This window comes from Panthera uncia (genome assembly GCF_023721935.1).
Source record: "Panthera uncia isolate 11264 chromosome B3 unlocalized genomic scaffold, Puncia_PCG_1.0 HiC_scaffold_1, whole genome shotgun sequence".
NCBI classification, from domain to species: domain Eukaryota; kingdom Metazoa; phylum Chordata; class Mammalia; order Carnivora; family Felidae; genus Panthera; species Panthera uncia.
The window spans coordinates 60,962,601-60,975,704 of record NW_026057582.1 but is presented as its reverse complement, the minus strand read 5'-3'; the positions used below and the strand labels follow the sequence as shown (position 1 = coordinate 60,975,704).

General features: G+C 35.6%; 1 protein-coding gene across 3 annotated transcripts in view; it reads right to left on the bottom strand.

Moving 5' to 3' along the window:
* Positions 1 to 13,104, bottom strand: part of RALGAPA1 (Ral GTPase activating protein catalytic subunit alpha 1) — a 270,966-nt gene that overhangs the window by 107,625 nt on the left and 150,237 nt on the right. For all 3 annotated transcript variants that reach the window (XM_049612882.1, XM_049612883.1, XM_049612884.1), the window contains one exon: positions 7,038 to 7,106. In XM_049612882.1, coding sequence (XP_049468839.1) covers positions 7,038 to 7,106 — 69 coding nt within the window. The remainder of the gene's footprint in view (positions 1 to 7,037; positions 7,107 to 13,104) is intronic.

Sequence of the window (13,104 nt, the reverse complement as noted above, 5' to 3'; positions counted from 1 at the left end):
ATGGGTGAATTCCTCTTTATCCAGGGTACAGTGAAAATTCAGACACAATAAAAGATAAATCGACCACATAAAAACCAATTTTTTCCGTGATCCCCCCACACAAGAAACAATAACAAAAACCCACCATAAACAAAATCAAAAGGCAAATGAGGGGAAAAAAGAGAAAATATTTGTGACATATACCAGTTAAGAGCTAATATCCCTAGTACATAAAAATTTGAGTGGAAAACACCAAAACCTGACAGAAAATGTATGAAAATATGACTAAACAAGTCACAAAAATAAAAAATAAGGCCATTAGTAAATATGAGAGGATATTCAACTTCATTTTAAGTGGAAACTACACTGAGATGTCATTGCTCCCCCATCGAACTGGCAAAATGTTCAAAATAAGACACACTGTTGGATGGGACTCTAGGCAAACAGACACTAACAGTTGGCTTGTGGGAATGCCAATATTTAACATAATTACCAATCTGTTTACCTTCTGACCCAGCAATTCCACTTCTAGGAATATACCCTGAAGACACATTCCAATAATGTAAAAATATACAGGCACAGGGTGAGTCACTGCAGCACTGTTTGCAATTGCAAAATTCTGAAAATAACCTATACATCCACGTATAGGAGACTGAGTTGAATAAACTATGGTACACTCACATAATGGAGGACAAACACTACATAGCTACAAAAAAGACCATGGAAGATATTCATGAATTGATGTATTGTGAATTTCCAGGATATCCTGCAAGTAAAAAATCTAAAGTACCAAGGAATATCTAGAATATGATATCTTTTAACAAACAAGGAGAAAACATAAATGTATCTGCTCATTTGTGTAAAAATAAACAAAGAATAGGCACACCATAAATAAAAAATAAATAAAAACAACAGGGATGGGGGAAAAAAACAGTAAAATGGAATAGAAACTGAAAAAATGACCCAAATTGTATTTCAAATGAATTATATAACCATACGGAGGTGAGGCTAAGAAGAGAATAAGGAATCCAAATAACTTTTAAACACAGCTTTTGAACTATATACTCTCTTGGTAACTACATACAGGCATAAATATATTCTGAAACTGTTTTTATTTTTCTATAACTGCACAAGAAGTACTTTGCTGCGGATAAATGTGGACAATGGGAACTAGGTTCTCACTGTTGGGGCTGGTAGTTACAAACATGTAAAGGGGGAGGACAGATTGAACCTTGTGTTGGGTTAGTATCAGAGGTGTCAAGGTAAACTCATGGTGTTTTAATACACACAAAGAAACATATATATGCATTATATATGCATATATTACATTTTTACATAAAATACATATTATATATTTGTGTGTGTGTGTGTACATATCATCTATTTTCTAGCTCTATCTGGTCAGTGGGCCTAGGGAAAAAAAGACAACCCAATGACAATGTAGACACCTAGCTCCTAAATCTATTTCAATATACTATTTCTATTCAATGGAACCAGAGTTCCTTGGAGAAATGGCTAATACCAGTACCGGGGAGGGGAAATACAGGCGGGTCTAAAAAATTCTGTGGTGACAGAAATTAAGGATGTACTGAAAGGATAATGAGGAGGGTATGTCAAAAGGACAAAGAAGCCACTTTGAAGGCCACTCCCACTGGTTAAGTCGGGGACCTTTTGAGCTTCAAAATAAAAAATGATAGTAAAAAAACTAAGGATTACAGTCCATTGCATAAAATAAGAATCATGATCCCACACTAGCAAGATGGATAGGGAATAAGAGAAATATCTTCCTTATCACAGAAAACTAATGAAGATAAAAGTAATGACATAATTAGGAAATCACCATTTGGAACTATCATAACATTTAATTCTGATAAGCGTTTCAATTGCTGGCAAAACTACTTAGTAATGTTTTAATGAGTGATAGGATATTTATACAGTCTCCAAGTGTCTTCCCACAAGATACTTTTTAATTGGGAAAGGTAAATAGTAAACTGGCTCAAGCTCTTAGCTGCCCCTCAAACCTTTGTGACTGTCCAAGCTGTGTCCCAAAAGGGTAGGGAATGCCAATATACCTATTCAGGATGCTGAAGGACTGCTAATTGCCTATCCCTTCAGCTCCCTGATGCAGGCTAACTGGAAGCCTGACTTTCAAGAAGCAGCTGGGCAAGTTGGGACATTAGTTATACAGTCTAGCCTCTATGAGAGAAATTGAGAGCTGGGTAGTTTTGCTTACTCATTCTATCCCAGGAAAGAGTCGCTGGGAATGCTGGTGCAAAGAGAACCACCTCTGTTTTGTATGTTTCTAGAGAATTCATGAGTGCCAAGTTCTGTCAGCTCCCAGAAATAGGTGATTCGGGAGCTTCTCACTTAGTGTTGACAAGCTACTTCCAGGGAGAAGCTGGAGACCTGGTTTTCTTGTTGAAGTCAGCCAGAGGGAGAGAATACAGGGGGAGTGCTCACTGGTTCTTAGGGGCTTCCAGGAGGACTGCAGTTGGCACCTAGATGAAGACTGGTTAGAAGCTGGACTCTCAGGCAGCAGCTGGGAAAGTATGTAGTCAAATCTTTTCTAGGGAAACAAAGGAGCACTTGTTAACAGGAGCATGAGCACCTGCTATGGCTATTCCCCTAGGGTTCAGCACAGAGGGAACAGGCAAAAAGGACCCTCCACTATTCTATCCCTAGAAAAGATCTGACTGCATTCTTTACCAGCTGCTGCCTGAGGGTCCAGACAGAAACTAGCTGAATGATCCTACACATCAGGCAGTGACAAGCCCTGTTGATTTTCAGAGGCAGGTGACCTGGGAGCCCATCTATGGGGAGGCAGACTTAAAAGCTGGCGGGCTAGATGTGTGTAGTCTAAACACTTCTCTCCTCAGAGAGAAGCTGGGAGTTGGGGGGTTCTCTTCTGATTATATGGAGCTATGCCAAGGGTGGAGTTTATTACAAGAGTACATTCTCAGCATCCGTTATGTATTCTGATGTGGGTATTTTTTCAGTTGCCTGATGTGCAGGATCATTCAACTAGTTTCTAGATTTCTCCAGAGAAATGCTCCATATGTAGCAGTATCTTTGGTGCATCCACAGGAGGAAGAAAATTCAGGAGCCTTCTGTGTCTCTATTTTGGTGACCCCCTCCCCTCTCTGTTTGCTCTTTGTTATTCTTCAAGGTGTTATACTTTGCTAACTTTTCTTACTCTGTAACTTCTCCTTAAGGGATCTCATACATTCCCATAGTTTGATACTACTCATGTGTTGATGATGCCAATAATTTTGTGTTGAGCTTCAAATTTACCACTTTAGGCAAACAGTTGCTTTGCTGCATTTTACTGGGCATTATTCCTTACACGTAATACAATAAAAACGGAAATTCATCTTCAAAAAATCTGTTCTTTTTTTCTTGATTACTGTGGACTTTGTAGATTCCACTCTGAGAATTTTTACTCTTTATTTTCTTAGCCTTATCAAGACATCAATTCTTACATTGATGATTATAATAATTACCATATTATTTTTTTTAAGTCAACATTCACACTTTTAAGTAATCTTTCACAAATCTAGTATTTCATAGTACATTAAAGAGTCTTCCAAAATGTCACTTAAAAAATTTTTTTTTCTGGGGGTGCCTGGGTGGCTCAGTCAGTTGGGTGTCTGACTATGGTTCAGGTCATGATCTTGTAGTCTGTGAATTCAAGCCCCCTGTTGGGCTCTGTGCTGATAACTCAGAGCCTGGAACCTGTTTCGATTCTGTGTCTCTCTCTCTGCCCCTCCCATACTCAGGCTCTGTCCATCTCTCTCTCAGAAATAAACATTAAAAAAAATTAAAAAAATAAATAAAACAAGTTTTTGATGTTTATTTTTGAGAGAGAGAGAGAGAGAGAGAGAGGGAGAGGGAGAGAGGGAGAGAGGGAGAGGGAGAGAGGGAGAGGGGGAGAGGGAGAGAGGAAGGGAGAGAGAAAGGAACACTCGTGTGCGCAGAGCACGAGCAGGGCAGAGAGGGAGACACAGAATCCAAAGCAGGGTCCAGGCTCCGAGCTGTTAGCACAGTCTGACATGGGGCTCGAATTCATGAACTGCAAGATCATGACCTGAGTTGAAGTCGGACATTTAACTGACCGAGCTATCCAGATGCCCCCAAAAAACTCACTTAAAAAAATTTATTTATTTATTTTGAGGGTGGGGGGAGTGTGAGTGAGTGAGGGGCAGAGAGCAAGGGAGAGAGAGAATCCCAAGCAGGCTCCATGCTCCTCATGGAGCCTGATGTGAGGGCTCAATCACAACTGTGAGATCATGACCTGAGCCAAAATCAAGAGTCGGACGCTTAACTGACTAAGCCACCCAGGCATCCCCAAAAGGTCATTTTCAAAAAAAGGACTTTCACAAAGGTCCAAAGTTCTTAGTGTGGCATCCAAGGCTCTCCATATCCTGACCCTTTTCTATCTCTGATGCCTAATTTCCCTTCTCTGAAGCATACACTTCACCTCCTGTAATATCTAATTGCCTATTGTTCTCCCATAACATACCATACATTTTATACCTACATGATTTTATACATGCTATTCCCTACAACTAGAATAACACTTTGACTTCAATCCTTGTCTCCATTTATGTAGAAAACCCTATCATCTTTTAGAAGTTTTCCCCTGGGGTGCCTGGGTGGCTCAGTCAGTTAAGCAATTGACTTCGGCTCAGGTGATGACAGCTCAGAACCTGGAGCCTGCTTCAGATTCAGTGTCTCCTTCTCTCTCTGCCCCTCCCCTGCTCATGCTCTGTCTCTCTCAGTCTCTCAAAACAAAGTAAATGTTAGAAAAATTTTCTTAAAAATTAAAAAAAGAAGTTTTCCCTTAACAAACCCTCTGCTTGGATAGGTAATCACTTCCTCCTCTATCCTACCCTGTGTCATACACATTTTTCTGCTTTTTATAGTAAGCATTTCTTATATTGGATTGCCGCTCTAATTGGATTGCCGCTCACTTGCCACTCTAATCTTTAAAATCCATGAGAGCAGAGGCTACCTTATTTATATCTACTTAATTAGTTCCAAGCAGAATATCATACACATACTTTGTGATCAATAAATATTTAATGAATTAAGTGAGCAAGAAACAAAAACTGAATAGTGGAGATTTTTCATATTAATAGCTAGGCTTTGGAAGACAAAGATGATCTAGAAAGAAATGGCTAATTAGTTATCCAGATACTTTTCACAAATTAGATTTGAAATTCTAAACCACAGTCCAAGATACTAAAATGAAGAACTCCTGGCTAAAATGGAGAATATGTATCTTTTAAAGATGAGGAAAAATGTATTTATCAAGGTCTAGATAATCTGATCAAATGGATTTTAAACTGAATATGAAGAGGAAGAATAAAAATTTCTGAGGTAAACTCATACAATTAGAGATATATAGAAGACAAGAGGAATAACATGAAGAGACCAAAAGTTAAAAAGTTATGCAAGGCACACAAGAAAATAACTGAGAATAGGTCTGAAACATAATTATACCTTCAGATTTCCGTAAATTAATGGGCAGAGCCTAAGAAATAAAACATACTTGAAATTTCAATACCATATGATTAAAGGATGATGACACTGAGATCTGGAGAATAGAATTGCAAGATTGGGATGTGAAAATGGAAAGGAAAAGAATAATTTTCAGAGGAAGTAAGTAGAATCTAGAGTAGCCTTGATTAATAGAACTTTGTGCAATGATGGAAATGGTGTGTATTTGGCTACGTGGCTATTGAGCACCTGAAATGTGGCTAGCACAAATAAGGAACAAATTTTTAACATAAATGTTTTAAATTTTATTATTTATTTAATTTTATTTTTTGAGAGAGAGTGTTCGCATGCATGCGTGCAAGTGTGAAAGGGTCAGAAGGAGAAGGAGAGAATCTCAAACAGGCTCCATGCCCAGCAAAGAACCCTCTGAGGAGTTCAATGTCACAACTGTGAGATCATGACCTGAGCTGAAATCAAGAGTCAGATGCTTAACCAACTGAGCCACCCAGCTACCCCGTTAACGTAAACTCTTAATTTTATTTAAATTTACAGTCACATGTGGTTAGTAGCTACTATACTGGGCAGCACAGATCTAAAGTCTCTATGATATATTATGTACTATGCCTAATATATAATAAAAAACTAACAGACATATGAACAAACAGGAAAATGGAATCCATAGTCAAGAGGAAAATATTTCAATAGACAGACTCAGCAATAACCCAGATAATGAATTTAGCAGATAAGGACTTTAAAATAATTATGATAAACATGATCCCAGGGTCATGGAATTGAGCCCCAGGCCAGGCTCCACAGTGAGTTGTGGAGCCTGCTTAAGATTCTCTCTCCTTCTCCCTCTTCCCTCTCCCCTCTTCACACTACCTCTAAAATAAAAAATATATATAAAACGGTAAAAAAAAAAAAAATGTTAAAAATCTAGAAGACAAGATAAATATAATTGATGAAGAAATGCAGATTTCAGGAAAGATATAGAAACTATGAAAAGAAACCAAACAAAAACTTTAGCTTGATAAATACAATACCTGAAATAATTATAATAGTCTCACAATGAATTTACTGAGTAAATTCAATCTTGTAGAACTTTCTGTGGCCAGAGGGTATGCCTTTTTCTGTGTGTCATATCTCTATTATACGTATTCTCCTTAATGGAAATTTTGTTATTTTCTACCAATAACAGCTATATAAAGATATATGGCTGCCTTCAGATTTGAAGAATTCCTCGGAATTACTAATTTTCAGGCATAAAAAAGGCCGTAACTTGGCAGAATAAAATGAAATAGTTATAAATGAACAGAATGTTCTCCAACATTCCTCAAAACCCTGATATTCGAAGACTTTATCAAATAATCATGATTAACTCGAAATCTGAACTAAAATATAATTTACACTTAAATAACGTAAAGATATATTTCACATTATAGTGATTTTTAAACACAAAATGAATGTTTACCATGTAAATATATGTATCTTTGCAATTTTAAAATATAAAGACTTTACTAGATAAATACATACTAAGTATCAAACAAAACTGAAATTACCCTCTTATCCATTTCATAAGATGAAGCTTCTGTACTTGGCAAAAGATGGGTAATAGTGGCTATTAGGATCTGTCAGCAAAGAAAAAAAGAGTTCAAAAATATGTTAAATGATGCATCTTAAAACTTAAATGTTAATGCTAACAAAGCGCTACAAAATCTGTTGATAAAAGTTTACCTTAAATACATTTTTAAATCCTAAATACATTAACAATGTTATTTCAAAGTAATTTTTAAATAGGTAAGCTTTTCAAGTATACTTAACTATCAATCATTTAAAATCCCCATGTATATAGAACCAAAATTATATAAACTGTCAACTATAAATGGATTTCTTACAAATTCAATTCATGAATCAATATAAACACACATATATGTTAACAGAAAATGAGAGGATATAGATAAGCAAAAATATTTATAAAAAACATCTGCAATCATATCACTCAAGAAATCTATTCTGCTTATGAAATTAGTTATAGAAGGAACGTACTTCAACATAATGAAGACCTTATACAACAAGCTCATAGCTAAAGTCATACTCAATGGTGAAAAGTTAAAAGTTTTCCTCTAAGATCAGGAATAAGACAAGGATGCCCACAACTGTGCTTTTTATTCGGCATAATACCTGAAGTCCTACCATAGCAATTAGGGAAGAAAAAGAATTAAAAGGCACCCAAATCTCAAAAGAAGAAGTAAAATTATTTGTTTGCAAATGACATCATCTTATATTCAGGAAACCCTAAACATTCCACCAAAAAAGTGTCAGAACTAATAAATGAATTCAGTAAAGTTTCAGGATACAAAATTAATATATAAAAATCAGTTGCATTTCTATATACTAACAATGAACTATCAGAAAAAGAAATTAAGAAAGATATCCAATTTACAGTAGCATCAAAATAAAATACGTAGGACTAAATATAACCATGGAGGTAAAAGATCTATACAGTGAAAACTATAAAACACAGATCAACAAAGCTGAAGAAGATACAAATAAATGGAAAGATATCCCATGTTATAGACTGGAAGAACTGGATCAACTGTTCATACTATTCAAAGTGATCTAAGATTCAATGTAATCTCTATTAAATTCCAATGGCATTTTTCTTAGAAAAAGAAAAAAACTGGAGCGCCTGGGTGGCTCAGTCGGTTGAGCGTCTGACTTCGGCTCAGGTCATGATCTTGCAGTCTGTGAGTTTGAGCCCTGTGTTGGGCTCTGTGCTGACAGCTCGGAGCCTGGAGCCTGTTTCGGATTCTGTGTCTCCCTCTCTCTCTCTGACCCTCCCCCGTTCATGCTCTCTCTCTGTCTCAAAAATAAATAAACGTTAAAAAAAAATTAAAAAAAAAGAAAAAAGAAAAAACTATCCTAAATTTTATATGGAACCATAGAAAACCCCAAAGAACCTAAGTGTTCTTGAGGAACAACAAAACTAGAGGCATCATACTTCCTGATTTTGAGCTATATTATAAAGCTACAGTAATCAGAACAGTACTGACAGTAAGGTACTGACATAAAAACAGGCACATCGATCAGTGGATCAGAATAGAGAGCCTAGGACAGAGGCACTAGCCACACACTTATAGTCAACTAATCTTTGACAAGGGCCCCAAGAGTATACAAAGGTGAAAGGACAGTATCTTCAATAAATGGTGCTAAGAAAACTGGATATCCACAAACAAAAAGATGAAACTGGACCCCTATATTACACCACTCACAAAAATTAACTTGAAATGGATCAAAGAGTTAAATTTAAACTCCTAGAAGAAACCATAAAACTCCTAGAAGAAAACATTGGGAAAATATTCTTGACATTGGTCTTGGCAGTGATTTCTTGGATAAGACAAAAGCACAGACACCAAAAGCTGAAATAAACAAGTAGGACCACATCAAACTAAAGAGTTTCTGCACAGCAAAGTAAACAATAAATTGAAAGGGCAACTGATGCAACGGGGGAAAATATTTGAAAACCATGTTTCTGGATAAGGGACTAATATATAAAATATATGAAGAGCTCATACAACTCAATAACAAAAAAGGAAATAATCCAATTTAAAAATGGGCAAAGGACCTGAATAAACTTTTTCCAAAGAAGACATTCAAATGGTTAATAGGTATATAAAAAGGTGCTCAATATCACTAATCACAAGGAAAATGCAAATCAAAACCACAATGAGATATCACCTTACATCTGTTGTAATAGCTATTTTCAAAAAGAGAGGAAATAACACATGTTGGCAAGGATGTGGAGATAAGAAAACCGATATACATTGTTGGCAGGAATCTGAACTGGTACAGTCTTTATAGAAAACAGTATGGAAGTTCCTCAGAATATTAAAAATAGAACTACCATATGATCCAGTAATCCTTCTCCTGACTGTATATCTAAAGAAATGAAATGGGTATCTCAAAGAGATCCCTCAACACTCATGTTCACTGCAGTATTATTCACAATAGCAAAGATACAGAAACAATCTAAATAAGTGTCCTACAATGAATAAATGAATACAAAAAATCTATGTATATATACACACAATGGAATATTAATGTTCAGTCATAAAAAAGGAAATCTTGCCATTTGTGACAACATAGATGAAACTGGAAGGCATTATCATAAGTGACATAAGCCAAAGACAAATACTGTATGGTATCACTTATATGTGGAATCTTTAAAAAAAACAAAAACAAAAACAAAAAACCCAACCAACTAACCAACCAACCAAGTAAACAAAAACCGCTGATTTCATAAAAATAGAGAATAGAATAGTGGTGGCCAGAGGCTGGGAAGAGAAGAGGGAAATGGGGAAATATAGGTCAAAGGGCATAAATTTTCAGTTTTACTATAAAAAGGGTAAGTTCTGAGGATCTAATGTACAGCATGGTGACTATAGTTAATCATACACTGAATATCTAGGAGTTGCTAAGAGTAGACTTTAAGCATTCTCACCATAAAAAACAAAACAAAAAACGGTTAACTATGTGAGATAATAGATGTGTTAATTGTCTTTACCTTAGTAATCATTCCATAATTATCAAATCATCACGCTGTATACTTTTATTATTTTTTTTTAATGTTTATTTTTGAGAGAGAGAGCGACAGACCACGAGCAGGGGAGGGGCAGACAGAGAGGGAAACAGAATCTGAAGCAGGCTCCAGGTTCTGAGCTGTCAGCACACAGCCCGATGCGGGGCTCAAACCCACAAACTGGGAGATCGTGACCTGGGCCGAAGTTGGATACTTAACCAACTAAGCCACCCAGGTGCCCCTCGCTATATACTTTAAATATATACAATTATATTTGTCGATTATTCCTCAATAAAGTTGGAGGGAAAAAAAATAAAGAAATCTACTCTAAGGGTGCCTGGCTGACTCAGTCAGTAGAGCATGTGACTCTTGATCTTGAGGTTGAGTTCACGCCCCATGTTGGGTGTAGACATTACTTAAAGAAAAAGAAATCTACTCTCTTGTCTTTCCAGACATTTCTGTGTACGTGTGTGTGTGTAGATAAATAAATGCTTTAAAAAAATTTATAATCTGGCTTTTTAAATTAACATGTACACTAAGCTGTGTAATGAATAAATTTGATAAAAAATATGAAATAATAAAAAATTATTAAAAGAAGGCAAAATATTCACATATAGTGTTATTTAACCTGGAAATTTTTTGATCTCATTAAACTTTTTTATGTGCATGTTAAAAATGTATAGGGGTAAGTTTATTTTTATTGTATGCTATTATATTTTCATAAGTTATTGCTTCAATGCATCAAGTAGAAATGTAAATGTACTTTACACAGTAAAAGGCTTTTATTTGCTAATAGAATGTAGAATATTAGATACATCCACTTAATATTGGTACTGGAACTGGCTGGGCTTCTATTCATAACTATGCAAACAAGTAAACATTAGTGAAATGCTCCACTATTTTGGGATTTCACTTCTCCATTCAACTAGAAGTGGAATATAATAACTCTTCATGTTTATCTGTAGCCATTGACTCCTATAATGTTTAATGAAGCAATCTGAAAAAATTCTGCATACTTAAGAAGTACTTAGGTGAGTATTAATAATATATAAACTGATAAAGAAAATAAGGGAAAGGATTTGCAGACTTTCAAATGAAAAAAAGAAAAATCTGCTTAAAGAATGATCTTAATTTTCAGGGGCGCCTGGGTGGCTCAGTCAGTTAAGCCTCCGACTTCGGCTCAGGTCATGATCTCACGGCTCATTTGAGCCCCGTACTGGGCTCTGTGCTGACAGCTCAGAGCCTGGAGCCTGCTTCTGATTGTGTCTCCCTTTCTCTCTGACCCTCCCCTGCTCACACTCTCTTTCTCTCAAAAATAAATAAAAGTTTAAAAAATTTTTTTTAAATGACCTTAATTTTCAAACAGAATAATCAACCTTAAAGGTTAAAATCTTCAAACGTTTTAATACTAACATACATTGCATTCACATTTATACCCAGTAATCATGTCCTGCATAATTATAATAGCTGCAGCCAACATTGATTAAAATTAATGCTTCATAATTTTAAGGCAAAAAGTTCTAAGCTGTTTGATATGTTTTCTCATTTAGTCTTCAGAGCAACTCTGTGAGCTAGATATTTTTATCACAAATGTAAAGAAAATGTAAAAATATAAAGAAAATGTAAAGATAAAGAAAACGTGAGTTCAGAGAGCCAAGTAACTTGTTCGTAGTTACAAAGTTAGTAAATGGTTGAATCAGGGGTTAGTTAAACCAGGAATGTCTAATCCTCAAACCTAACTTCCTAACCATAATACTACATATTTTCGACTCAACAGATACCCACTGAACATATTCTACATGAAAATCACCCTAGGCATAAAAAATAATAAAGAAGAAAAATGCCCTTGTCTTAGCGGGCATTTTTGAATTTGTACACAAATATATTTTGTGCTGAAATAGAGGTTGGCAAAATGGTTGAGCCAGAAAAGCCTGGACTTAAAATCTTACACACTTGGGTATGAACTATTTCTACCCTGCTAGCTTGTGACTTCATATAGTTACTAAATCCTCAGTTCTCTTGTGTTAAATAAAGGTGGTGGGAGGCAAATAACAGTCTACCTCAAAAGACTTAAGAATTAAATGAGATAATTTATGAAAAAGTGGCTGGTATAGCCATATATACATACATACATATATACATGTATATACATGTATATACATATACATGTATACATACATACATAACAGGTGCTTAATAAATATTAATTGTTGTATTTCCTAAAAATTTTATTAGAATATGAAGATAAGATAGATAAACTCTGGCTGGAGAGAAGAGATAAAGATTCTTATTTTTTGAGGAGATGGTATTAAACCAATCACTGAAAGATGAAGGGAGGATAAAAGAAGTAGAACATTTCAGGTAGGAAGAGCCAAGGTATGTTCAGGAGATAGTAAGTTGACTCAAGTATGTGGGCAACAGGATACTTCAAAGGAATCTCTACATAATTTTAAAAAGATAGGCTGAGGCCTCATCTGAAGGCTTCAAATTCCCAGATAAAGAACATGGGTCTTATTTTATAGGCAAAGGAAAACCACTCAGAGATATTGCTGAGTTTTGTTTTTTTCAGGTAGGTGTCAGAGTCATGTGAATGTGAAATGACAACTTGGAGGGGAAGACCTCAGAAGCCAGGGGACTAGTCAGAAGGCTACAACAGCATCTCAAGAAAGAAATAATGAAACAGGTCAGGTATTGTATAAAGTATAGGAGGTCAGGTGTTGCAGGAAGCGTTGGAGACACAAAATTAAAATTAAAAAATAATTTTTCAAAAACAAATTTCATCTATGATTAGCTGAATAGGAAAGAAAAGGGATGAATCAAAATAATGTCCTGGTTCTGGTAACTGGAGGGGTGCTATGTTTTCTCACCTAAGAGAGGGAATGAAGCAGAATATACATTAATAAAGATGATGGCAATTATCAATTTGCATGTAGCATTTAAAACCAAGAACAGAGTCTCCTAACATAAAATACAAAAGGACTGTCATGAACTTTGATATCTAAAACCAAAACCAAAACCAAAACCAAAACCAAAACCAAAACCAAAAC